Source organism: Dermatophagoides pteronyssinus, unplaced genomic scaffold (genome assembly GCF_027571235.1).
Source record: "Dermatophagoides pteronyssinus isolate colony J.1.1.1.1 unplaced genomic scaffold, Derpt_VIB-CSIC_2022.12 sq0012, whole genome shotgun sequence".
In the NCBI taxonomy this organism is placed as follows: Eukaryota; Metazoa; Arthropoda; class Arachnida; order Sarcoptiformes; family Pyroglyphidae; genus Dermatophagoides; species Dermatophagoides pteronyssinus.
This window is the reverse complement of record NW_027461536.1, coordinates 985019-1008632: the sequence shown is the minus strand read 5'-3', so window position 1 is coordinate 1008632 and position 23614 is coordinate 985019. Positions and strand designations below refer to the sequence as shown.

The 23614-nt window shown below is 29.2% G+C and overlaps 8 protein-coding genes and 1 long non-coding RNA gene across 9 annotated transcripts; 5 read left to right on the top strand and 4 right to left on the bottom strand.

The window, feature by feature from the left end:
* Positions 1 to 1950: 1950 nt before the first annotated feature.
* On the bottom strand, positions 1951 to 3023 carry LOC142645444 (uncharacterized). The gene is made up of 3 exons (XR_012846571.1): positions 2702 to 3023; positions 2362 to 2629; positions 1951 to 2292 (listed from the first exon to the last, which is right to left on the bottom strand). It is a non-coding gene; the product is annotated as an uncharacterized LOC142645444 (long non-coding RNA).
* A 2934-nt stretch (positions 3024 to 5957) lies between these two features.
* Frmd5 (FERM domain containing) lies at positions 5958 to 8568 on the top strand. The gene is given in 8 exon segments (XM_027340780.2): positions 5958 to 6242; positions 6361 to 6580; positions 6665 to 6965; positions 7026 to 7089; positions 7145 to 7311; positions 7372 to 7477; positions 7479 to 7566; positions 7638 to 8568. Coding segments are annotated over 8 exon segments (1911 nt in total). The 5' UTR covers positions 5958 to 6020; the 3' UTR covers positions 8381 to 8568.
* LOC113791023 (pyroglutamyl-peptidase 1) lies at positions 8450 to 9896 on the bottom strand. The gene is made up of 2 exons (XM_075821788.1): positions 9435 to 9896; positions 8450 to 9368 (listed from the first exon to the last, which is right to left on the bottom strand). The coding sequence occupies exons 1-2, from the start codon at positions 9469 to 9471 to the stop codon at positions 8746 to 8748; spliced, it is 660 nt and encodes a 219-aa protein (XP_075677903.1). The 5' UTR covers positions 9472 to 9896; the 3' UTR covers positions 8450 to 8745.
* A 577-nt stretch (positions 9897 to 10473) lies between these two features.
* On the top strand, positions 10474 to 13846 carry LOC113791055 (uncharacterized). Its single transcript, XM_027340774.2, is given in 9 exon segments — positions 10474 to 11083; positions 11149 to 11191; positions 11262 to 11678; positions 11748 to 11825; positions 11827 to 11901; positions 11967 to 12052; positions 12125 to 12201; positions 12270 to 12393; positions 12459 to 13846. Coding segments are annotated over 9 exon segments (2427 nt in total). The 5' UTR covers positions 10474 to 10940; the 3' UTR covers positions 13843 to 13846.
* Positions 13847 to 15174: 1328 nt separating this feature from the next.
* On the top strand, positions 15175 to 16552 carry LOC113791104 (uncharacterized). The gene is made up of 5 exons (XM_075821790.1): positions 15175 to 15507; positions 15575 to 15622; positions 15675 to 15767; positions 15919 to 16050; positions 16132 to 16552. The coding sequence occupies exons 1-5, from the start codon at positions 15423 to 15425 to the stop codon at positions 16383 to 16385; spliced, it is 612 nt and encodes a 203-aa protein (XP_075677905.1). The 5' UTR covers positions 15175 to 15422; the 3' UTR covers positions 16386 to 16552.
* An 83-nt stretch (positions 16553 to 16635) lies between these two features.
* amx (TM2 domain-containing protein 3 almondex) lies at positions 16636 to 17582 on the top strand. Its single transcript, XM_027340779.2, has 2 exons — positions 16636 to 17003; positions 17071 to 17582. The coding sequence occupies exons 1-2, from the start codon at positions 16737 to 16739 to the stop codon at positions 17461 to 17463; spliced, it is 660 nt and encodes a 219-aa protein (XP_027196580.1). The 5' UTR covers positions 16636 to 16736; the 3' UTR covers positions 17464 to 17582.
* Positions 17551 to 19174, bottom strand: LOC113791058 (tRNA modification GTPase MnmE). Its single transcript, XM_027340778.2, has 2 exons — positions 18321 to 19174; positions 17551 to 18248 (listed from the first exon to the last, which is right to left on the bottom strand). The coding sequence occupies exons 1-2, from the start codon at positions 19168 to 19170 to the stop codon at positions 17551 to 17553; spliced, it is 1548 nt and encodes a 515-aa protein (XP_027196579.2). The 5' UTR covers positions 19171 to 19174.
* Positions 19175 to 19184: 10 nt separating this feature from the next.
* LOC113791080 (uncharacterized) lies at positions 19185 to 20184 on the bottom strand. Its single transcript, XM_027340806.2, has 2 exons — positions 20062 to 20184; positions 19185 to 20004 (listed from the first exon to the last, which is right to left on the bottom strand). The coding sequence occupies exons 1-2, from the start codon at positions 20082 to 20084 to the stop codon at positions 19251 to 19253; spliced, it is 777 nt and encodes a 258-aa protein (XP_027196607.2). The 5' UTR covers positions 20085 to 20184; the 3' UTR covers positions 19185 to 19250.
* Positions 20185 to 20290: 106 nt separating this feature from the next.
* On the top strand, positions 20291 to 23606 carry Top3beta (DNA topoisomerase 3-beta). The gene is made up of 5 exons (XM_027340803.2): positions 20291 to 20955; positions 21008 to 21127; positions 21186 to 21353; positions 21413 to 22686; positions 22750 to 23606. Exons 1-5 carry the CDS (start codon positions 20653 to 20655, stop codon positions 23531 to 23533), a joined length of 2649 nt encoding a protein of 882 aa, XP_027196604.2. The 5' UTR covers positions 20291 to 20652; the 3' UTR covers positions 23534 to 23606.
* Positions 23607 to 23614: the final 8 nt, after the last annotated feature.

The window sequence follows — 23614 nt, the reverse complement described above, 5'->3', positions numbered from 1 at the left end:
TGTTGGTCATAATCGTTGATGATCTGATCAACACACACACACATAACACAAACAGACATTTAAAATAGATTTATTATGTAAATTAATTTTTTTTGTTGTTGTAGAAAAAAAACCATATGGTGGTTTTTTTTACAGTTATTATTTATTAAAAACGATTATATATGGCCATGATGATGGTCAGCCACAAACACTGAAAAACTATTACAATGAAAAATAATGAACAACAACAACAACAGCAATACTAAAATTTTGTTGTTGTTCCGGGGTGTTTTTTTCCCCGTTTGGTCATTAAAAAAATATTTTTCAAACTTGACAAAACATATTTTCTCTCTCTCTCATCGTGTTTGTTGGATGATGATGATGAAACAGAAATTATATCCATAATTCATAACAGAATTAAAAACAAGCAAAAAAAAGGAAAAATCATGATTAAATGTGTGGTAATGATAATGTAATAGTCGAGCAAACGAACGAGAGAAAATTTAAACATTCGAAATTCGAACGAAAAAAAAGAAAGTTTCTAGGAAGTTTCTAGGAATTTCAAACCCAAAAAAAGTTGTCAGGAAAATTGACCGGAAACTTGTCATATTTTTTTCATTATCATTAATCTCAATGTTTTATCTTTCTGTTTTGATTTTTATTGGATCAAGAAATTTGTCAAGAAAATTACAACAGACGATAGTTTAACTTGACCTAACTAATAAAATCGGGATATTTTTTTTCAAAAAAAAACGAGACCATTCAATGACCATAATCAATATGTTTTATGTGGGAAATAAAATCATTTGGGGATTATTATCGATGAATCGATGATGATCCCAAAGACCACAAACCACAGAATTCAGAAAAAGAAGACAAAGAAGACAAAGAAGACAATTCTTTTTTTTTTGTCATCACACATCATAAATATATCAGAATTTATGTGAAAAACACACACACACACTATATTTTTGTTATGTTTCTGGTAACCAGTATAGATAAAGTAAAAGCAAAGAATGGAAAAAAAATTATGACAAATTAAAATGCCAGTCTCGATTTTGTTGTTTTCATCATTTGTTGTTGTTGTTGTTGTTATTGTTGTTGAAGCTTATTCTTGTTTCTTCGTGATGATGATGATAATGATGATAAGGGGTCACAAATTCATTGCGTACGCGTTTAGAATCAATTTTTTTTCTCTTCTCTTCTTTCTTTCATTCTTCTGTTTAGGTTGTATATTTCATTTAACGAATTTGATCACAATTTGTTTGCTTGTCATGCAATCACCACCACCATTGACCGACCATTTGAATAAGAATGACAAGGAATCAAGAAAAACAAAAAACAACAGAATTTTTTTGTTGTTTTACAAATCTTGAAAGATATTATTTCTAGACACACACACACACACACAGAATTTGATTTCGGCAGTAATTTTTTTGTTTTTGTTTCTCTCGAATTTCTGATTCGGATTCTGTCTTTTTTCAAAAGGAAACCCTATCCCATTCTCTATTCTATTCATCTATGTGATTAGCGAAGAGAGTAGGGGAAAAAATCTCGATCTTTTTTGTTTTTGTTGTTGTTGTTACGATCGGTACGATAAGAAACGATGACAACAACAACAACAACAACAACAACAAAGATTTTATTCGTAAAGAATAACCCAAACACCCCCTCTTCTTTGAAGAGTAAATCAAGCTTTGAACATTAAATTCTTGCTTGTACGATTCATTTGTATTGTCGATGCCATGATGATTTTATAGCCAACCATGTTTTCATATAGAATAGAGAACCTAAATGAAACATAAAAGAAAACATTACATTTACACATACGGTCAGAATAAAGAGTGAAATAAAATAAAATGAAAAAAAAGAAAAAAAAAGAAATGAAGAAGGTCCATCATATTAGTTTTTTTTCTTTTGTTTTGTTCATTCATTGGCCTTTTTTTCAACAACGACGACGAAATAAAAAAATCTCTGAATCTGAATCCATCCGGAATCATTTTATTATTCTGTTCATGAATTTTCTTTCTTTCTTTTTTTTCAAACACACAAACAATATATATTCAGTAGTTTTTTTTCTCATTCTATTTTTTTTATTTCATTTTCTTCCTGTTTTCTTCCGTGTATTTGGTTGTTATTATCGTCATTTTTCTTCTTCTTCTTCTTGTTGGCATTGTTTTAGCCATTCGAATGAAAAGTCGACCAAGTTAGTTATTTTAAAATCCATTTTTTGGTTTATATTTTTTTTCGATTTTTAAATTTGATTTCTGACCATTCGCGTTCAATCATTTTGTTTGTTTGCGTATTCAATATCTTTATGGAAAGCAAAATAAAATTCATAAAAGTTTTCCGAAAAGATATATAAAAAAATCTTAACAATACTTTGGAGACTTTTTGATTTCCATTTTCCTTTTCCTTTAGCTCCAAATTGTCAATGAAATGAAAAGTGAAGAGAGAAAAAACAAACCACAATAATGCAACATTAAATTGATGATGATGATGATGATTCAAAGATAAAGAAAAAACAGAACCAAAATTCTTCGAAAGATCAGCAGAAACAAGCATAAAAAGGGATAAGAGTTTATGGATTTATTTCCTTTTCTTCCTTGTTTTTTTTCACAAATGATAAAAATATTCTGGATGGCTATGGCTATAGAAACAAAAACAAGGAAAAAAATGAAAAATGCAAAACAATCAGTTTTTTTTCTTTCGTTATTCTTACGTGATTCTGCTTATTCTTCATTAGAAATTCTTCAGAATGAATGGGAATTTTTCATTTTTTTTCATTATTATCATCAATGATGACGTATTAATTCATTCAAATTTGACATGAATGAAAATCAACAATGAGAAAGAGTTGAAAATCCAAATATTGATGATGATGATGATGGTAATGTTGTCATGAATATTTTTCCAGTTTTTTTTTATTTGTTTGGCTTTCTTTTCATCATCTTTTATCTTTGGGTTTCTTTTTTCATTTCGTAGAAATTCAACTCCATCCTGAAGGAACAAAAAAAAGAATGAAAACCTGGTGATATGAGAACAAAAAAAAAAAAAAAAAAAAAAAAAAACGAAAGAAGACAAATATTAGAATATCAAACAAAACACAAAAAAATAGAATAGAATAGATCCCTGTGTCAAACAATATCATTATCATCATCATCATTTTTTCTTGTGAAAACTCTTTTTTTTCATTGATACCTGATCCATTTCAACAAACAAACAATAGTGATGATGATTATTCGCGATGAATGAAATTAAAATTTTTGAAAAAAATTTTCATCGAAAATGAATGTTCTAGGGGAAAAAAATTTCCCAAGAATTTATCACGAATAAGGATGATCTATAGATACAACGACAACAACAACAAAAAAAATGTTTGAAAGAATCAAGGCAATTATGAGATTGATTGTCAGTGAATTCAGTTTTTTTCGTTGTTGTTGTTGAAACACGCAAAAGAAAAAAAGAAAAATCGATTAAATTTGTGTGAACAAAATCAAAAGAATCTTGCACCATGATTGTAAACGTCAGATAAATAAAAATCAAAATTTTGATAAAGAATATGAAATATTAAATAGCTGTTTGTTTGTTTGTTTTTTTTTTGAAAATATTTTTCGTTTCGCTTACCAAGAAAAAAAACAAACCAATCTAAAATGATTGTTTTTTGATATTTTCATTCATTCCATTCAAACCTTTTGGAAAAGAAAAAAGAAAAAGATTAACGTTGCAATTTGCAAGTGAAAAAGATGAAAGAAAGAAAAAAATTTGGTCTAACCATTTAATTTTCGTGGTTGTCTTGGTTATTTTTCACCCAAAAAAATTGGTCTGGATGAAAAAAAAGCATCCATGCGAGAAATTTTGAAAAGAATACCAATAACAAACAACAAAATTGAAAATATGAAATAACCAATCGATCAAATAATAAAGTCAAAAACAGAAAACTTATAATAAAAAGATGAAATGAAATTAGAGAAAATTCTGTAAATTAAGAAAAAAAGAAAAAGTTGCAAAAATTGAAAAAATCGAATTATCAAAACAAGCGAAAATCACTAAACATTCGAAAGAATTACGGAATTATTCCTTTCCAAAAATGACGTACAATTTTTGGTACTTTCGAATATAATTCTTTTTTATTCGTTGAAATTGAGCAAACAAAAATTATCGGAAAAAAACAACAAAAACAACGAATTTCGTAAGAAAACAACAATCAAAGTTAATTTGAAAACATTGATGATCATCATCATCATTATCATTAGATTCATTGTTTTAATCACTATCATCATGAGGATCATCCAACGATTCGAATAACAAATCAAAACGAAAAACAGAAAAAAAGAATAAGAAAAACTTTTTTCCCGAAAAAAAAAGATTACATCATTATCATCATCCGAATGATCGAAGCTAAAATGTTTTTCTGTTGTAAAACAAATTAATGCAACAACAAAAACAAAAAACAGAACAAATGAAACGAAACCGATTAAAAGAAATTTGAATACGAAAAACAAAATCAAGAAATAATTTCATTGAAAATTGGATTATATCGAAATGATTTGTTTTTCAACTAAAAAAAAGAAAATTCGGCTTCATTCTTATTCGATTATATTTTTTGTTCTTGAACATCACCATGCCACAGTTCACCATCTTCGATTGATTTCAAATCGTTGTTGTTCTACATAAACACATCATTGTCGATTGTAAAGATTCCATTTGGAAAATTGGAATCGAATCGGAATACAGCTTTTTGGCTAGCTCCGTGTTCTCTCTCTTGTCTCCAGATTCAGATCAGACCCAGATCTCTCTCGCTTATGAGGTTTTTTTTCTTGTGAAATTTAAATTTTTGTTCGTTTTTTCTGTTTCAACCAATTTCCATTGTTAAACAAAATTTTCATTCAAAAAAAAAGGCAAAAATGGAATTTAAAAATCGGACAATTTTAAATTTAGACCCACTAACGCCATCTTCATTTCATTAAATCTAATCAAATAATTTGGATCAGGATTTTTGGATTTTTTTTTGGATTCATTCATTCATTCATTCATCTACTACTACCACTCTTTTTAACTAATTTATTCAATGAAAAGGTGTGTAAATTTTGTTTACTACTACCATTTTTCACCTACTAATACTACTACCATTAATGGATTTAAAAAAAGAAAAAAAGAAACCAGAAAATTCCTAACAAAAAAAAATAGCCATGTTGGTCGTCAAAAAAGAGAGAGAGAGAATAGTTCCAGTATCCATTATGCTGCTATATTTTAGATGAGCATTATTTTTTTTTGTTGTATCGAAAGAAAGATGGCGCAAAGCAAATTGATGTTTCAATTCTGGTGACTAAATAATAATAATAATTGGGCTCAATTTTCATCAAATTTTTTTTCCCAAAATTAATTTATTACGAAATTCAATTGCATGATATCAGGGTTTTTTTTAAATCATTTTGAAAACATCAGTGAAATTTTTCTGTAATTTAATTTTTTCCCTCAACTTTTTGGTCTTGTTTGCTTCATTTTAAATCTTACATATCAACGGATGTTTGTTTATGTGTGTAACCATGATAATTTTTTTTTTTCTGACAATATGATTCATCAAATTAAATGTCAGATGATAATAAATCCAACCGGTTGATCAGTATCAATTTCTTTGGAAACAAATCTTCTTTTAACGCTTTTTGTAAAAGTTTCTGCTAAACAATTTCAACATCAACAACATTATCATTGAATTTTTCAAGGTTTTTCCCCGTTTTATTTTCTTCTGTTGTTTCTCTCTCTCTCTCTTTCTCACCATTTCATTGTTATATGATTATTATTCAATTTACCCCAAAAAAAAACAGTATTGCATCAGTATTTTGGTCATCGTCATCATTTTTGGTGGTGCGGTTTTTTTCCTTTTTGTCATTTGTCAATTTTCTCTTTTAAATTGTCATTCATTGTGTGTTTGTTTGTGTGTGTAAATAAAGACAACTTCGACGACTACAACGTCAACAAAAAGTATTTTTCATTATTATCAAATACGGAATTTTGAAAAGAAATCAATCAATCAAATAATGGCCAAAACATTATTATCAAGATTTGGTTCGAAAAAAGATCTAACAAATCAATCTGAATATCAATGTGCCATAAGATTATTAGATGATGAAGAAGTATTACAAACAAATTTTCAACGTGAACATAAAGGACAATATCTATTGGATTTTGTATTTAAAACATTAAATTTATTGGAAAAAGATTATTTTGGTTTACGTTTTGTCGACAGTAATAATTTAAGGGTATCTGATCTGTTTAAATTTACATATTTAAATTACCAAAAAAAAAAGTTTTTTTCACTAATTTTGTTTCTTGTTTTTTCGTTGTTTTTTTTCGTTGTTGATTTCAAAAATATTTTAGATATGGCTCGATCCAACACGATCAATCATCAAACAAGTAAAAAATCTAAATCCAATTATATTCTGTTTTCGTGTCAAATTCTATCCAGCTAATCCAACATTATTGAAAGATGAACTAACACGTTATTATCTTTATCTGCAATTACGACGTGATCTATTAAATCGTCGTCTTTATTGTCTTCCAGCTGATGCTATATATTTAATGGCTTGTGTTGTACAATGTATGTATATTCATTATATTATCATTTTTTCTCTCGAAATTCTCATCTTACATTTTGTTCAAATTTTCGTTTTTCACTTTTCAGCCGAACTAGGCGATTATAATGAATCCGAACATAAAGATAATTATGTATCATCATTGAAAATAATACCAAATCAAAATGAAAAATTAGAATTAGAAACAATTGAATTACATATGAATGAAATGAAATCATTAACACCGGCTGAAGCTGAATTAAAATTTCTTGAACGTTCATCAAAATTAGAAACATATGGTATTGATCCATATCCGGTTAAAGATCATAAAAAAGTTCAATATTTAATCGGTATTAATCATTCGGGTATATTAGGTTTTCAAGGCAACAAAAAAGTTTATCATTTTAAATGGTAATTTATTATAATAATTTCTGATTCCAATCTTAATAATAATGATTTACATTTCGACAGGAATGAATTACAGAAAATTACCTATGAAAGTAAAATGTTTATTCTTCATCATTATACGGGCGGTGTAAGAATTTTTTCGATTTCCTTTATTATTGAATTTTCATTGTCTTTTTTTACAGAAAAAGAATCTTGTTGGATTTAAATGTCCAAACGTTTTTGCCTGTCAAAATTTATGGCGTTCAGCCGTTGAACAACGATATTTTTTTACAATGAATTCATCGAATGATATACCAACTATAACGACTGGTGGTGGCCTATTTTCTAAACAATGTAAACTTCGTTATAGGTAACTATTTTGACGTTTGTTTTCCGGAAAACATTTTTAAATTTATTTTTTAAAAAATAGTGGTCGTGTTGAACGTGAAATTATTGAAGATATGAAAAAAATTCCTGATCCAAATGGTTCAACAACAATAAATCGTCGACATTCAATGAATACATTACCATCATCTAATGCGTTCATTTGGTCGTTCAAATACGGCACCATTACCGGATGATGGATCACCTAATAAATTTCAATCAAGTTTTTATGATGATAAAAGTAATTGCTTTTAGAAGAATATCAAAATTTATTAGCTAATTTATTTATTTGACATTTTTTGTTCAAAATAGATCCTTACCTAAATTATTCGGTCGTTTCTGAACCAGAAACTTATGGCCATAAAGATGTTGGAACATTTCAACCAAATTGTTCAATGATTGTTGAACCATTAAATGAAGATTATGAAAATCATCATCCAACACGTATTGTATCATCATCATCAACAACAACAACAACAAATCCATGTTTACCAACAGAATTTGATATGCGACCAGATTTAACACCAACAGGTGATGAACCGAATACGATCTCATTTGAAACACCAATAGTTCGATCATCACCATCACAATTATCATCCATACAACAACAACAACAACAAAAAAGTTCAGAAGAAGAAACAACAAATGATTCGGATGAAACATTAGAACAAGTAAGCGAAATTGTTGATCAAACACCATCAACATATCAACAACCACATAGTAAAAATGTTAAACATTCGAATAAAAATGATGGATCAAACAATCAAAATAATATCATTACTGATAATAATAATAGTAACAAAAATATGGAAAAATTATCAATGAAACGTAAGACAAAAGTATCATGTGGAAAAAAATTATGCATCATGTTATTTACATCATTATTAAGTGCATTGATCATATTCATATTGATTGCTGGTTTATTAATTGTCATACTTGAAACCGATACGGAAATGTTTATCGGATTACGTAAACTGCCAGAAATGATGATATTTCAACGAGATTATTATCAACCAATCAAAGAAAATATATTACAATCAATTAATTCGATATGATTCGTTTATTATTTATCAATATATAAGATATGACTGATATGACCATTAAGTTATCAATATTTTTTTTCCTGCTTAAAAAATGAATTACAAAACATTCGACATTCCCCCCCATTATCGAAACCAAAAAGTATTTGAAAACAAAAATTTTCTATTTTTTTCCTTTCCCGGTAAATTGACTGGAAAACAAACAAACAAAAACAAAACAAATCTTTGATTAATTATCATAATATATCAAAACAACAAACTTATGTTCAAAATTCGATATATATATTTTTCTATTATATATTTTCATTATTTTTATTTATAAATTTAAAAAAAAAAGTAAATTAAATTTTCATTCATCAATTTGATTTGTAATTGAATTATTAATTGGTTGTTTTTGTTTGTTGATGAATAAACGGTGGTAATGATTCTAATTGTTTTAATGCCGAATGAATAACTAATTCAATACATTTCGACAAATCTTTGATAGATAATTCTTGATTAATATCCGGTACATGAATAAATAATGTTCGTCGACAATCATATTGTAATGAACAATGATAAATATATTCACAAAGAAATTCACCCGCACAATCAGATATTTTAGCTGGAATTTCAATATTTCCATCATAATAATGTTGATTGATTTCATCACGAATTGTTTCCAAATTCAAATCAGTATAAATATAATCAGGTTTTAATGGATCATTATTTGAACAACGTTTTGGTAAACATGAAAAAATATCCGGTTGACAATAACGTTCTTTATTGGTAACTGCACGTTTTTCCAAATGTAGACAACGTGCTACACAAGATACACCACAATGTATAACTAATTTTGGTTGATATTTTGTCCAAATTTCTTCAACTATTCGTTCAACTTCATTATAAGCAACCGGAATTTGTATTTTAATTATTTCAATATTCGAACCAAATTGACATTCATCAATTAATTGTACAGCTTCCCATGATGGATTTATTTTATACGCACGAAATAGGCCGAATCCTATACATTGAAAAATCATTTTCTTAAAAAAATAAATCTTTTTGTTTTCATTAAAATCAAACTCACCTGTTAGAATGACATTTTCTTTTTTCTTTGGTTCCATTATTTCAGTTTTTTCAAGTTTCTAAATTTAAATTTTACACATCAAACAAATTGATTGAAATGAGCAATAAAACAAATCAATAACAAAATATATTTAAAAAAAAATATTTCAAACATAAACAAATGATAAGACTCTGTTTGGCTCTTCTGGAATGATGATCATGGATAATAATGACAGGCTATATTTCTTATGATGATGTCATGTTTTTTTGTTTATCTTCGTTCACTCTGATCATCAAATGATTTTTAAAAAATCAATAAATTTGATTCAACAAAATACGGAAATAATAATGGCAGCAGTTTAAAAATAACATTGGTTTGTTTACAATCCGATGGATAACGAAGAATCAAAAATCAAAAAACAACAAAAAAAGATCCTCATCGAACATTCATTTTCTGGGAAACTTTACGGGAACAACAAAAAAAAAAAATACACTGTGAAATGGACCGATCACACAAAACACAGAAGAAGTAACAGCTAATGGATATTTGTGATGTGTTTGTTTTGTTTGTTTGTTTGTTATCCAGCCACATAACAAAAAATCCGATATTAATGGATTCATTTTTTATTTCAATTTCGTTTATTTGATGATTATGATAATGATTTTTTATAATTAAAAGAAAAACTATATTTTCAAATAATGATTCGTCAAACTAACTAACTACTGATATTTTGTTGCAAGTCTAATGCTCTCTCTCTCCCGCTCTCTTTCTATCGCGATATATCCATCCACTCTATTTCACTGATTCTTTTACATATCCAATTTTCTTGTTGTTTGTTTGTTTGTTTGTTGTTTGATACTATTATCATCATCATCATCATTACATTGATTGCAATCATTTCATTTCATTCATTTTTTTGGTTGTATAATTTGTGTTTGTTTGTGTGTGATTTACATCGATTTTTTTTCCTATTAGTTTCACATTATCATATATGAATCCTCAACATTTTTTAGTAGGTGTGTTTGTGTAATAATCATCAAATAAACATTGGACATTTACAAAAAAAAACAGCAACAAAAATTTCATTGGATTCGGCCAACTGTCAAATTGTAAAATGAGTTTTTTATTTCGGAATAAATAAATCGACAACAACAACTGATTGTCAATAACAACCAAAACAAAATGTTCGATTTTTTTTTCGTTCGATATATCGTCTTCGAGTTCTTACATTCCAAAAAGAATTTAACCAAACGAAAAAGTCAATTTTCTTTGTCAAATTTTGCTACTAAGATTTTATTTAATCTAATCATGTGTTTTTAGTGGATTTTTTTTCTTGTTTTCAAACATCGAAATAATAACAAAAAAAAATTAAACACCCACATTGAATCATCCCTTTTTGTTTCTCTTCAACTCTCTCTCTCTCTCCCTCACAAAACATTGTCATTGTTTTCTTTTTTTTTGTTTTGGTGTTCATTTTTTTGGTTTGTTTGGTTTGTGGTGTAACAAACGTGGAAAAAAACAGTTAAAATGATGGATGAAAAAGATGAACGTGAAATTATAATTGAAAAATATCGTAAAGGTCGTGATAAACTTGATAAAGCTGAGATAAATGCATGGGAAGATCCAGATTTTGATATCTATCATGCAACTGATCGTTATGGTTTTATACAGTATGTTGTTTTTCTTTTGTTGCTCAACCTACACCCAATTCTTAATTTGTTTGTTTTATTATTAGCTCCAACCGACTTCCAGATCGATTACCCGAATATGAAACCAAAGTAAGTCATTAATTTCGGGCGAATAATTTAGACAAAATTAATTATTCTGATTTTTTTTTCTAAAAAAAAGCTAAAACTACAAGAGAATAGCCGATTAACAAAATGGCTTAAGATGCTCAAACAATGGGACCAGTATTATCCTGATTCAGAAAAACTTAGATCACGTATTTATAAAGGAATTCCAAATGCATTACGTGGTGAAGTATGGGGACGTTTATTAAACATACAACAATTAAAACAAGAACAATCAGGAAAATATGCCGAAATGTTGGACTGTGGTTATCAATACTCAAAAGATATTCGTCAAATTGATCTTGATGTTAATCGAACGTATCGTAAACATCTTATATTTCGTGAACGTTATAATGTTAGACAACAGATGTTATTTAAAGTATTGGTTGCTTATAGTGTTTATAATTCCGAAATTGGCTATTGCCAAGGCATGTCACAAATTGCCGCCTTACTATTGATGTACATGGATGAGGAGGTAGGAATTTTTTGTGTTTGTTTGTTTGTTTGTTTCATCATTTATCTAATTCAAATTCAAATTGAATAGGATGCATTCTGGTCATTATCATCTTTGATGTCGGATGAAAGACATGCTATGCATGGATTTTTTATACCGGGCTTTCCTAAAATTAATACGTTTTGCTAAACATCATGATAAAATTATTCATAAATTATTACCAAAAGTTTGGAAACATTTTAAGGTTTGATTTGATGTTGTTGTTTTGTATCTTCTTAATTAATCTTTTTTTTCGATTGATTCGAATAGAAATATGACATTGATTCCACTTTATATACTTTAAAATGGTTTTTTCAATGTTTTCTTGATCGTGTACCATTTTCATTGACATTAAGGTTTGTAAATTTTTTTTTAAATCAAAAAGATTTGATTGAAAACATAATTTTTCACTTTTTTAATCCACTAAGGTTATGGGATGCATTTTTACTTGACGGTGAAACCATTTTGACGGGTATGAGCTATACATTGCTCAAATTACATAAAAGTATGTCACAATGTTTGATTTTTTTTTATCATTTTTTATGATAATCATCAAAACTAATATGTTAATAGGATCTATATTGCGTAAATCGATGGAAGAAACGATCGAATTTCTACAGATTGAATTGGAAAAAGATTTCGGTTATCATGATGATTCGGCAATACAGGCATTACAGCAATCGATACAAGAATTAAAGTAACAAAATATCATATAATTTGATTGTTATTGATTTCTAATTTCCGTTTATTCATTTGATATAGGAAATATAAAATGCTTTCACCTGAACGACCATCGGATAATGAATTTCCATCAAGACCATTCGGTATAATTGCCACTGAACGAATGGGTTTTGATGATCAAAGTATTGCCGGTAGTGTACGATTGAAAGGTAATGATGCTTCATCAGTTTGTACCAGTCGAACCAGTGGTAGTCGTGAAGATGTTGGATCAATTTCTTTATACGATAATGTATCAATCAATGAAAGTATTGAAGCGGCAGCTAAACGTTCAAGTCGTATGTCGGATCATTCATCAACAACACAACAATCATTACAACAACAACAACAATCGAACAAATCAAATTTATCACCCGAATCGAATCGACCTGGTTCAGATCGTTCATTACATGATTTACATTATAATCATGGACAATCATCACCATCATCATCATTAAGGGAAAAATCAATTGGTGAAATTGAAGAAGAAATCAATCATTTGAGTGCCGATCTAGATGAAAAACTAAATAGTGCAAATTCTTTAATTTCAACGATTAATCAAAAAAATCGTGAAAATATTAAAAAAATAATTGTTAATGATTCACAGATTGATAATAATGGAACAATACCTACATTCAAGAGTAATTCTTCAACATATAAACGTATATTAACTTCAACTGCCCGCCAAAGTAGTCTAAAATCATCATCATCACCATCATCATCAAAAACAAATTGTGATATGAATATTCATACAATACCATCAAGTACGGAAGAGGCTATCAAGATATTGGAAAATTTTGTTACGAATGAATCGTCGTCGAATGAACATGTGACGAAAACCAAAGTAATTATCGATGATAATGTTGATGGCAATAATAAACGTAGCCATTCGGTGACGACCACCACATCACAGTATTTTCGTAGTCAATCAACACCATCACCCATAATGAATTCCCAAATTCATCATCCTCATCATCATCATCATCACCACCACCATCATCATCAACAACAACATTCACAAATTAATAATAATAATAATAGCAATAATGATACAATAACAACGATTGAAACAAAAATGACCAAAATTACTATACCAATTGGTGATTATCAGTTGATAAATAATGATAATTCATTAATATTGGAATCAAATCAATCAACAACAAAAAATGGCAATCATAGTCCACGTTTAAATAATATACCACCATCATCAACAATTTCATCAACGAAAAAACAATCACCATCCAAAATACGAATATTTGTACCATATACTGCTGATAATGTTAATAACAGTAATAATAATCATCAAACGACAGAAATTTATAACAATAACAAAAATAATGATAATGATGACAATCATGAATCGAAAATTTCTTCACAACAATCAGCAACAAAAAAATCAACAATAAAAATGCCTACAGTTGAAACTTGAAGAATTTAGAAACGAAAAAAATGTATTTTTTATTTTCAATTAGAATCTTCCTAATAATCTTCATATACAGGACATTCAATAACTGTGTGTATTTTTACAGGATATATTTATTTATTTTTTTATAGAAACAAAATCTTTTAGAGCAAATCGTGTTTTGATTTGAAATCTTTTTTTCCATTTAATTCTTGTTGGTTGTGCATATAATAGAATGTAGGTGTGTGTGTTTGTGTGTTGAAAAATTCTTTTCTTTTTTTATTATTTTTCATTTTTATCAATTCAAATTCTTTAATCTTTTAGCCTTTTGATTTTTATAGAAAAACCAAACAAAAATTAATTTTAAAGAAAATAGTGCAAATTCTTGTTTCATTCAATGATTCCATTGTACATATACCATATGTTTCACACACACAGAATATTCGTTTTTAAACACACACACACTTGAAGAATACTGAAAAAAACCCGATAGCCATTTGATTGAATTTTTTTTTTTCGTTTGTTAATTAAAAACCAAAAAAGAAAACATACATAGCAATAATAATTGTCAAAATGAAAACATTCATTTTTGATTCATTCAATTCGTGTTCTTCCGTGTTTTTTTTTCATGATTAAATATTATTATTTGAAAAACAAAATATTGATCATGATTTTTTTTTTTATAAATAATTTATTTGGACTTAATCATCATCATCAAAAGTTCAATGACAATTTTCTGGTTGAAAATTTAAATCATTTAAGAAGTGCGAAAATAAAAACGACAAATCTGGTTTCTCTCTCTCTCTCGCTGTTATAGTTATTTTTCTTTGGGGAAGCAATTGAGGAAATTGCCAATTTATCATGATCGATGTTTGTTTGTTTGGAGAAAAAATGATAATAATAAAAACATGCAAATTGGCCAGATGTCAGCAGCCAATTTTCATTTAAATCTAATTTAAAATGAAGCTTAAAACTTAACTTAGCCAAAATCTATTCTTAATTGATTCAAATCAAATGATTCATTCACACACATGATAACCAAAATGGTAATGGCCGAATTCGTTAACATTTGATGTTTGGATTGAAAAAAAAATTGTTATTTCTTTAATCATAACATGCTTGAACAAACAAACAAAGAATCGAACATCAATGTTTCGGAAATACAAGACAAAGACCAATCCCAGTTTTCTTTCTTTCTTTCTTTCTTTCTTTCTCTTTTCGGTTAAAAATATCTTTGTCAATGATTTTTCCATTTAACAGTCGTGTAATGATTGTTTATTTCTTTGAAATACACACACACAAAAAGCGTTGATTGTTTGAAGATTTTTTCTTTCTTTCATTCGTATTTTCTCTTTTTCATTCAAGTTTCGTCCCAGATTTCAGTCTATACATTCAAGCAAACACATTGTTATGCATATAGGATCGATGTTATTTTCTGGTTAGTTTATGAAGAAAATGTAGGGGCCATTTTGCGATGATAATGATGATGGTGATGATGATGATGGTGATGACAATCATTGGCTGTCATTTTTAGTTTAACTGTCGTCGATAAAACATCTCTAGTTGTTCTCTAGTTGGTGTGATTGCTTGAATCAAAAAAAAAAAAAATGATAATGAAAACATTTTGGATTGTCGGTCTGTATTTGATTGCGATTCTGTTACTTTCGATACAGATTGTTACCGCACATAAAGGTATGGTTCATAACAGATTTGTTGATTGAAATTTTAAAATTTTTCCAATTTTTTTTCGTTACATAAGAATGTAAATATGAAAAAGGCCGCTGGTTAGACTGTGATCCGGATACAGGTAATTATTTTGATCAAAAATCCTTAATAATTTTTTTTTCATCCAAAATAAGGAATGCAAAAACGAATTTTACGATTGAAAACATTTAAACCTCATCTGGTCGATTGTACAAAGGAAAAACAAATGGAACGACCATGTAAAAAACGTACGTTTCATTTCATTTTCAGGGAATTTCATGATTGATGTCATTGTTGTTGTTCATGAAAATTTTTCAGATTAAAGTTCAAAAGATCATCACATCATTAACATAGATTTCATTTTCTTTTTCATTTCATTTCCAACAATTTACAATTTAGAATGTAAATATGTTAAAGGTGCATGGTCAGATTGTTTGAATGGTAGGAAAGAACGTATCGATAAACTACGAACGGATGTATCGTCATCGTTTTGTAAATCGGAAAAAATTGTTAATAAATCCTGTCGAAAACGTATGTCATAGATTCGATTTTTTTTTCTTGTTCAATGAATATTTGATTTGATTTTGATTCGGGTTTTTTTTCATGAAATAGAATGTGCCTATAATAAAACTGAATGGACATTATGTGAAAATGGTTTAAAAAATCGAACACTTACATTGGTTATGAATCCGGAAACACCAAACAGTGATGATTGTGAACCGATAAAAAATATTGTCAAACCTTGTTCAAATCAAAATAATAATAATAATAAAAATAACATTAACAATAACCATGATAATAATAATAAAGGAAAGAAAAATCCAAACAAAAAGAATGGTCAAAAAGTCAAAATAGAACAACAATAACCGAAATTGATCATGACATTTGAATTTGTAAAACACACAAACACAAACACAGTCACAAATTTATTATTATCCATCCATATTCTCATAGTTCATCATCAATATACCAAAGATTTAATCATTTTAATACTTTTTTTCAAAAAAAATAAATAAAAAAATTTAAGAATTGACGGAAATGAATATGATTTTTGATTCGAAATAAACAAACATTACATTGTCTATGAATTATGTCGATGTTTATTGAGAATTTATTTTTGGCTTAAATAAATTTTCCATTTTTGTTTTTGTTGATAATGTTTATCCAATAATTCTTTGCAAATGTTTTGGATTCCATTTCTCGTTTAAAGATTAAAAATGAAATTCATTTATAAATTATTAATCAATTTAGTTTTTTGTCTTTTAATTGCTTTGATTCGTGTACGAACCAATGATAATATTGATGATAATTTATTATCGAATTTGAATGTTGTTGATGATAAAGAAATGATGAAATGTTCATCACAACATTGTTCGAATCTAAAACCCGAATGTTTTAATTGTAATTTTAATTATTCTTGTGTTTATGGAACAATCATGAATACTAGCTGTGTTGTGTCAAATATTGAAAATTCAAATTGTCAGGTAATGGGTTTTTTTTGTTTTGGTTAGTTTCATATTTTTTTTAAATATTCTGTTTTCATCAATAAAGGATCCCGAAAAAACATACTGGAAAACATATTATTGTTCATTTTGTTATCAATTACCACCGGATCTTTATTATTGTCGGCCACAATATCCTTGTCAATTAAATACACGTATAAAGACAATGTGTACAGTTCGTGATGATGTTTTTTGTTTGGGTCATCGAAAATTTTATAAATTTACACGATGTGAATATCAATCAGGATATAAATGGTCAACAGCTTTAATGTTGAGCATTACACTTGGTGGTTTTGGTGTTGATCGTTTTTATCTCGGTAATTGGCAAGAAGGTATCGGTAAATTATTTAGTTTTGGTGGACTTGGTATATGGACATTGATCGATGTTATTCTTATTGCTACTGGATATCTTAAACCAAATGATGGTTCAATTTATATGTGAACTCAAATCTTTTTCTGCTTTTAAACCAATGTCTTATGTAAATAATCATTATTGTATTTATTATCATCATTATTTTTTTAAGAGAAATTATTTTCCAATACAAAAATCTTTAAATAATACATCGAGAACATGTTCGGTAGTAATATTACCGGTCAAACATCCAAGATGATAAGATGCTTGACGCATATGAAATGATGAAATGGCTAAATCTTTATCAAAATTTTCCATTGTAATTGTCAATTCTTTTGACGTTTCAGCAAGATGCATAACATGTCGTTCATTACTGAATGAAATTCTATCTTCTTCATTGTTACCAACACTTTGTTCAATTTGTTGTTTAAAATTCTGAACAAAATTATCGAATCCTTCATTGTTCATACAGCTAACATAGATTGGTTTCTGAATTTTATTTGCAATTAAAATTGATTCAAGTTCTTGACGTTCATTTTTACCGGTCAACAAGTCAATTTTGTTGATAAGATATAATAATTCGGATTTATGTTTTTCGTCAATAATTTTCTTCAAATGATTACTAATTATTAATTTTTTATGATGATAAACATCACTGGCATCTATGACTAAAATTATTAGATGACATTCTTTTGCTCTTTGAATGGCTTTTTGAATTCCTTGCTGTTCAATTGGATCGATATGAGGATGGTTCGAATCTTTTATACCGGCCGTATCAGCGATACAAACACAATTTCCATCAATATCCATCCAAGTTTCGACTACATCTCTTGTGGTTCCACTTATCGGTGAAATTATTGATACATCTTTTTCGCCTAACAACACAATGGAAACAAAACAAAAACATTAACGTTAATACAAACAAATCATGAGTGATGATCACAAACTTAGTTTATTGATGAGACTACTTTTGCCAACATTTGCCTGACCAATGATAGCTACATGAAATCCATCTTTGATTAAATCACTTTTTAATTTTGTATTTGCAATATGTTGATCGATTTCTTTTTTTAAATTACGAATATTCTCACTTAACTCTTTAACAACAGAATCATCGATCAACTCATCTTCACCAAAATCGATAAAAGCTTCTAAATGAGCCATCGATTTGATTATTTGCTCTCGCCAACGGTTAAATTTATGATCCAACATTCCAGATAAACCACCAAGTGCACGTCGTCGTTGATTTTCCGTTCGAGCATTAATCAGATCACGAATTCCTTCTGCTTGTATTAGATGAAGTTTTCCATTCATTAAAGCGCGACGAGTAAATTCACCTTCTTTAGCTAAACGACAACCATGAATATCACTTAAAACTGAAAGCATTTTATTTATTACTGCCAATGATCCATGAACATGAAATTCACAAAGATCTTCACCAGTATAACTTTTTGGTTTTGGAAACCATAATGTCATTCCTTTATCAATGAGTTCGTTGGTTTTTGGATCCACATAATCATTAAGACAAGCATGACGAGGTTTCGAACGAATATAATCAGCTTTACCTTTCGTAATTGAATTGATTACGTTTAAAGTTTTATCACCGGATACTCGTATGACAGCTATAGCACTACCAGAACTTTTAATATTTGTAGACAATGCAAATATGGTTGAAGCAGATGATTCGAATGAACACTTTTGCATCAATTCAATTGTTTTGATCGCGGTTTGATGAATTTTCAAATTTCGTAAAAACATTTTGTGCACGCTTTTAAACATTTTTTCATAAATAAACATCTGTACACAGACGATAGGATAACTATAATCATTTTTTTTAATTCAATTACAAAAAAAAGGAAAAGAAAACAAATTATAAATTAATCAATCTTTTCAAATTTAGGCATAACTAAATTGGTTTGTTGACGATTTTTTCGAATCATATCTAGATAACGTTCATATTTTTGTTGTGGTGTTTCTGCTTGTGGAACATTATCGATTGTATACAATATATTCTGTACATAGGCTCGTGGATCAAATTCTTCTGCTTCTTTGATTTGGGCCAGAATTTCGGCACGAAATTGCTTTTCCTTTGCAATATTTCTTTCAAGTATACGACGTTTAATCATGGCTAGATTCTTTTTACGCCATTTTATACGTTGATGTTTTTTCATTTTACGATGTCGTACCCAGGTTAGATGAGTAAAACGATTTGGATCTTTATGTTTATAGTAATCGGCTCGTTTTTCGATTGATGCATTATTCGTTGTTGTTGGACATATGATGTGTTCATTTTGTTTAGGAAATGGTGATTGAATTATAATTTTATCATTAAATTTAGGATTCCAAGTAAGGGATGGATTTTGAAAATTTTCAATCGAAATGGTCGCATTTGAATTGATCATCAAATGTAATGAAAATGCAGCACAATACAAAGGATGAATAGATTGATGAAAGTCTAACATTGGTAATTTGTTTTTGCTTTCATTATCACCGGCAAAATTTTCCCGATGTTTTTCGGGTAATCGAATAATTTGTTTTGATAAACTTTCATTTGCAGCAGCAACAATCCCCGTCGATGATTTCCCAGTTGCATACATAAAATGATGAAATCTCATCGACGATGAAGCCAACCTTTTAATTAAGAAAAACAAATTTGATTAATTATTAGGGAAAAATGAAAATTCAAACCTCAAAAATCTTGTAGAATTCATTGTCAATAAAGTTTTTGAAAAAATATTTTCGCAACAGAACACATGACTGTTTGGATAAAACGATTTACACCTACAAGGATCATATGGATATTAATAGGATTCTTTGGTTCTTTGTTTCATTTATGAAAATTGCATGAATTTTTTTACAGTCGTCCCTCGTACAACGCGGTACTTGAACAACGCGGTTTCGATAGAACGCGGTTCTAGAATTGCGAAATTATACAGTTTTCCCTCGTACAACACGGTCAGGGTTTCGATACAACGCGGTTTTGAAAAATCGAATTCGCAAAATAATTAAATTAAAAAAATTATGTTTTAAAGCTTAGTCTCGATATAACACGGTACAAATTTCCATATTTCTACTATTTGTAGGTCTCGTACAACACGGTTTCGATACTACGCGGAACACGGTTTCGATACTACACGAGCCATTTCTTCTATTTTACATGCATTTCGTACAACGCGGTTTCGATACTACGCGGAACGACAAAACCGCGTTGTACGAGGGACGACTGTATTCTATCTTATAATATTTGAAGAATATTTTATATTTTAATTAAAAACTATCATGTCTGTTTTGATGATTGCCGAAAAGCCTTCATTGGCTCAATCATTAGCACAGATATTATCGTATGGAAATATGACCACAAGAAAAAATGCCGCTTGTCCGGTTCATGAATATCGCGGCACATTTTTAGGACAAAATGTTTCGTTCAAATTTACATCGGTTTGTGGTCATGTTTATACCGCTGATTTTGAAAGACGTTTTAAGAATTGGGATACAAGTGATCCGGTCGATTTGTATTCAGCTAAAATTGTACGCGTCGAAGCTAATCCCAAAATGAAATTGGTCAATTTTCTACAGAAAGAAGTGAGTTACAAATTAAGATTTGGCTAAATAATGATTTTATTTATATTGTTAGGCTCGTGGTTGTAAATATCTTGTTCTATGGCTTGATTGTGACAAAGAAGGTGAAAACATTTGTTTCGAAGTTATTGATACCATTTCAGGTATGATGAACATTTCATTACGGAATCCTCAGGTAAATTCTTCTCGATGAATCATGGTCAACACAATAGGTTAAATCCATTGTATTATAGACTGTCTTTCGAGCATATTTTAGTGCCATTACACAGAAGGATATTCGAGATGCATTTAATAATCTTCGCCTTCCAAATAAACTGGAAGCTCTTTCCGTAACTGCGCGACAAGAACTTGATCTAATTGTTGGCTGTTCGTTTACACGTTATCAAACTCGATATTTTCAAGTATGTTTAATTTTTTTTTGTAAAACATATGAATTGATGATAATTTCATTCTAAAAAAGGGAAAATATGGCGATCTTGATAGTTCACTTGTGTCATACGGTCCTTGTCAGGTTCCAACGTTAGCATTTTGTGTACAACGTCATGATGAAATTGAATCATTCAAACCGCAACCATATTGGACGATGTCAGCTGTTGTTGCACCTGTTAATTTCTCTGGTGAATACATAACGATGGAATGGATGGGCGAACCAGAATTCAATAACGGAAAAATCAAATCAATTCACAATTCTCTCAAAGATATTAAACGTGGAAAAATTGTTTCGATCAAAAGAACAACGAAAACAACTGGCAAACCAAAGGCATTAAATACTGTTGAATTATTAAAGGTGGCTAGTGCTAAACTTGGTATTGGTCCTCATACAGCCATGCAACTGGCCGAACGACTTTATACACAAGGTTATATTAGTTATCCTCGTACGGAAACAACATTGTATCCGAAAAATTTTGATTTTGTCGACGTATTAGAATCACAAAAATCGAATAATGTTTGGGGATCTGATGTTAGAGATTTATTAAGTCAAGGATTTTCACCACCACGTTCTGGACATGATGCCGGTGATCATCCACCGATTACGCCAATGAAAGCAGCTACACCATTAGAACTTGGTGGTGATTGTTGGCGTATCTATGAATACATTGCACGACATTTTATGGCTTCATTGTCCACCGATATGGTACATGATGTTGTAACGGTCATCGCTCAAATTGGATCTCAATCATTTAGAACTTCATCTTCCGAATTAAAACATCCGGGTTATACAAAATTTTTACCAAAAGGTTCGGCATTAAATGAACGATCAATACCATCGATGCTGAAGGAAAATGATGAAGTTTTAGTATCGGAGATAAAAATCAACAATCATATGACACAGGCACCAAGTTATCTAACTGAATCCGAATTAATTTCATTAATGGAAAAACATGGAATCGGTACGGATGCATCGATACCGACACATATCAATAATATTTGCCAAAGAAATTATGTGAAAATTTCCGGCGGAAGACAATTGACACCGACAAAATTGGGCATTCTTTTGGTGCATGGTTATCGTCGAATCGATAATGATCTGGTCTCATCGAACATTCGTTCAGATATGGAAAAAGAATTGAATCAAATTGCTAAAGGTTTGGCCGATTTCGAAATAGTATTGCAGAAAAATATTGATTATTATCGTGGAAAATTTCTACGTTACATTGAAAATATTCATCTTATGGATGAACTTTTTTCTAAAAATTTTACATCTTTAGTCGAAACAGGCAAACCATTTTCAAAGTATGTTCATGATTTATGTGTTTACATTTTATGAGAAAAAAAATCATTTTCTTTATTATGTAGATGCGGAAAATGTAAACGATATATGAAATTGATTGAAACCAAACCAGAACGATTGGTATGTGCTATTTGTAATGAAGCATATAATCTACCTGGAAATGGAAGCATTAAAACCTACAAAGAAGTACAATGTCCAATCGATGATTTTGATCTACTTTATTTTACTGGACAGAAAAATTTTATATTCTGTCCGAATTGCTACAATGATCCACCGTTTGAAGATATGGGCAAAAATGTTGGTTGTAATCGTTGCACAAATAATGAATGTAGTTATTCTATGCATCGAAATACACTCGGTCCATGTCATGCATGTAATTACAATGGACAATTAATATTGGATCAAGGATCCGGACCAAATTGGAAATTTCTTTGTAATCATTGTCAATTTTCAATGACATTGTTTAAAGGTGCATCCAAAGTAGCCATCGATCGTCAACGATGTCAATCATGTCAATCAAATTATTTGATGATCAAATATCAATCGGAAAAAGCCCGTCGAGAAAATGGTATGACAGATTTTCTTGGCTGTTTATGGTGTTCACCCGAATTACATAATGTCGTCGAAGCTATACAAAATTATTCACGAAGTTTTAATCAGGCACAAAACGGTAGTGAAGGTGATCGTGGCGGATATCCTCATCATTATAATGGAAGAGGAGGAGGTGGCCGTGGTGGTGGTGGACGAGGAAGGGGACGTGGTGGAAGAGGTGGACATTCATCACGAGGTCGCGGTGGTGGTGGTGGTGGAAGAGGTTCAAGAGGACGTGGCAGTTTCCGTGGTAGATAATTTAATTTAAAAATTTTTTATGTAAAATTTTTTATTTTAATTATCATTAAAACTGAATATATTAATTGATTAATCATAATT

Coding starts and splice junctions, on each gene's coding strand:
- LOC113791104 (XM_075821790.1), top strand. CDS start 15,423: ATGATAATGAAAACATTTTGGATTGTCGGTCTGTATTTGATTGCGATT. Junction 15,623..15,674: donor AGACTGTGATCCGGATACAG/GTAATTATTTTG, acceptor ATCCAAAATAAG/GAATGCAAAAACGAATTTTA. Junction 16,051..16,131: donor TAATAAATCCTGTCGAAAAC/GTATGTCATAGA, acceptor TTCATGAAATAG/AATGTGCCTATAATAAAACT.
- Top3beta (XM_027340803.2), top strand. CDS start 20,653: ATGTCTGTTTTGATGATTGCCGAAAAGCCTTCATTGGCTCAATCATTA. Junction 21,128..21,185: donor TTTCATTACGGAATCCTCAG/GTAAATTCTTCT, acceptor ATTGTATTATAG/ACTGTCTTTCGAGCATATTT. Junction 22,687..22,749: donor ACAGGCAAACCATTTTCAAA/GTATGTTCATGA, acceptor TTTATTATGTAG/ATGCGGAAAATGTAAACGAT.
- amx (XM_027340779.2), top strand. CDS start 16,737: ATGAAATTCATTTATAAATTATTAATCAATTTAGTTTTTTGTCTTTTA. Junction 17,004..17,070: donor TTGAAAATTCAAATTGTCAG/GTAATGGGTTTT, acceptor TCATCAATAAAG/GATCCCGAAAAAACATACTG.
- LOC113791058 (XM_027340778.2), bottom strand. CDS start 19,170: ATGTTTATTTATGAAAAAATGTTTAAAAGCGTGCACAAAATGTTTTTA. Junction 18,249..18,320: donor TAGTCTCATCAATAAACTAA/GTTTGTGATCAT, acceptor TTGTGTTGTTAG/GCGAAAAAGATGTATCAATA.
- LOC113791023 (XM_075821788.1), bottom strand. CDS start 9,471: ATGGAACCAAAGAAAAAAGAAAATGTCATTCTAACAG. Junction 9,369..9,434: donor AGAAAATGTCATTCTAACAG/GTGAGTTTGATT, acceptor TTCAATGTATAG/GATTCGGCCTATTTCGTGCG.
- LOC113791080 (XM_027340806.2), bottom strand. CDS start 20,084: ATGAATTCTACAAGATTTTTGAG. Junction 20,005..20,061: donor AATTCTACAAGATTTTTGAG/GTTTGAATTTTC, acceptor CTTAATTAAAAG/GTTGGCTTCATCGTCGATGA.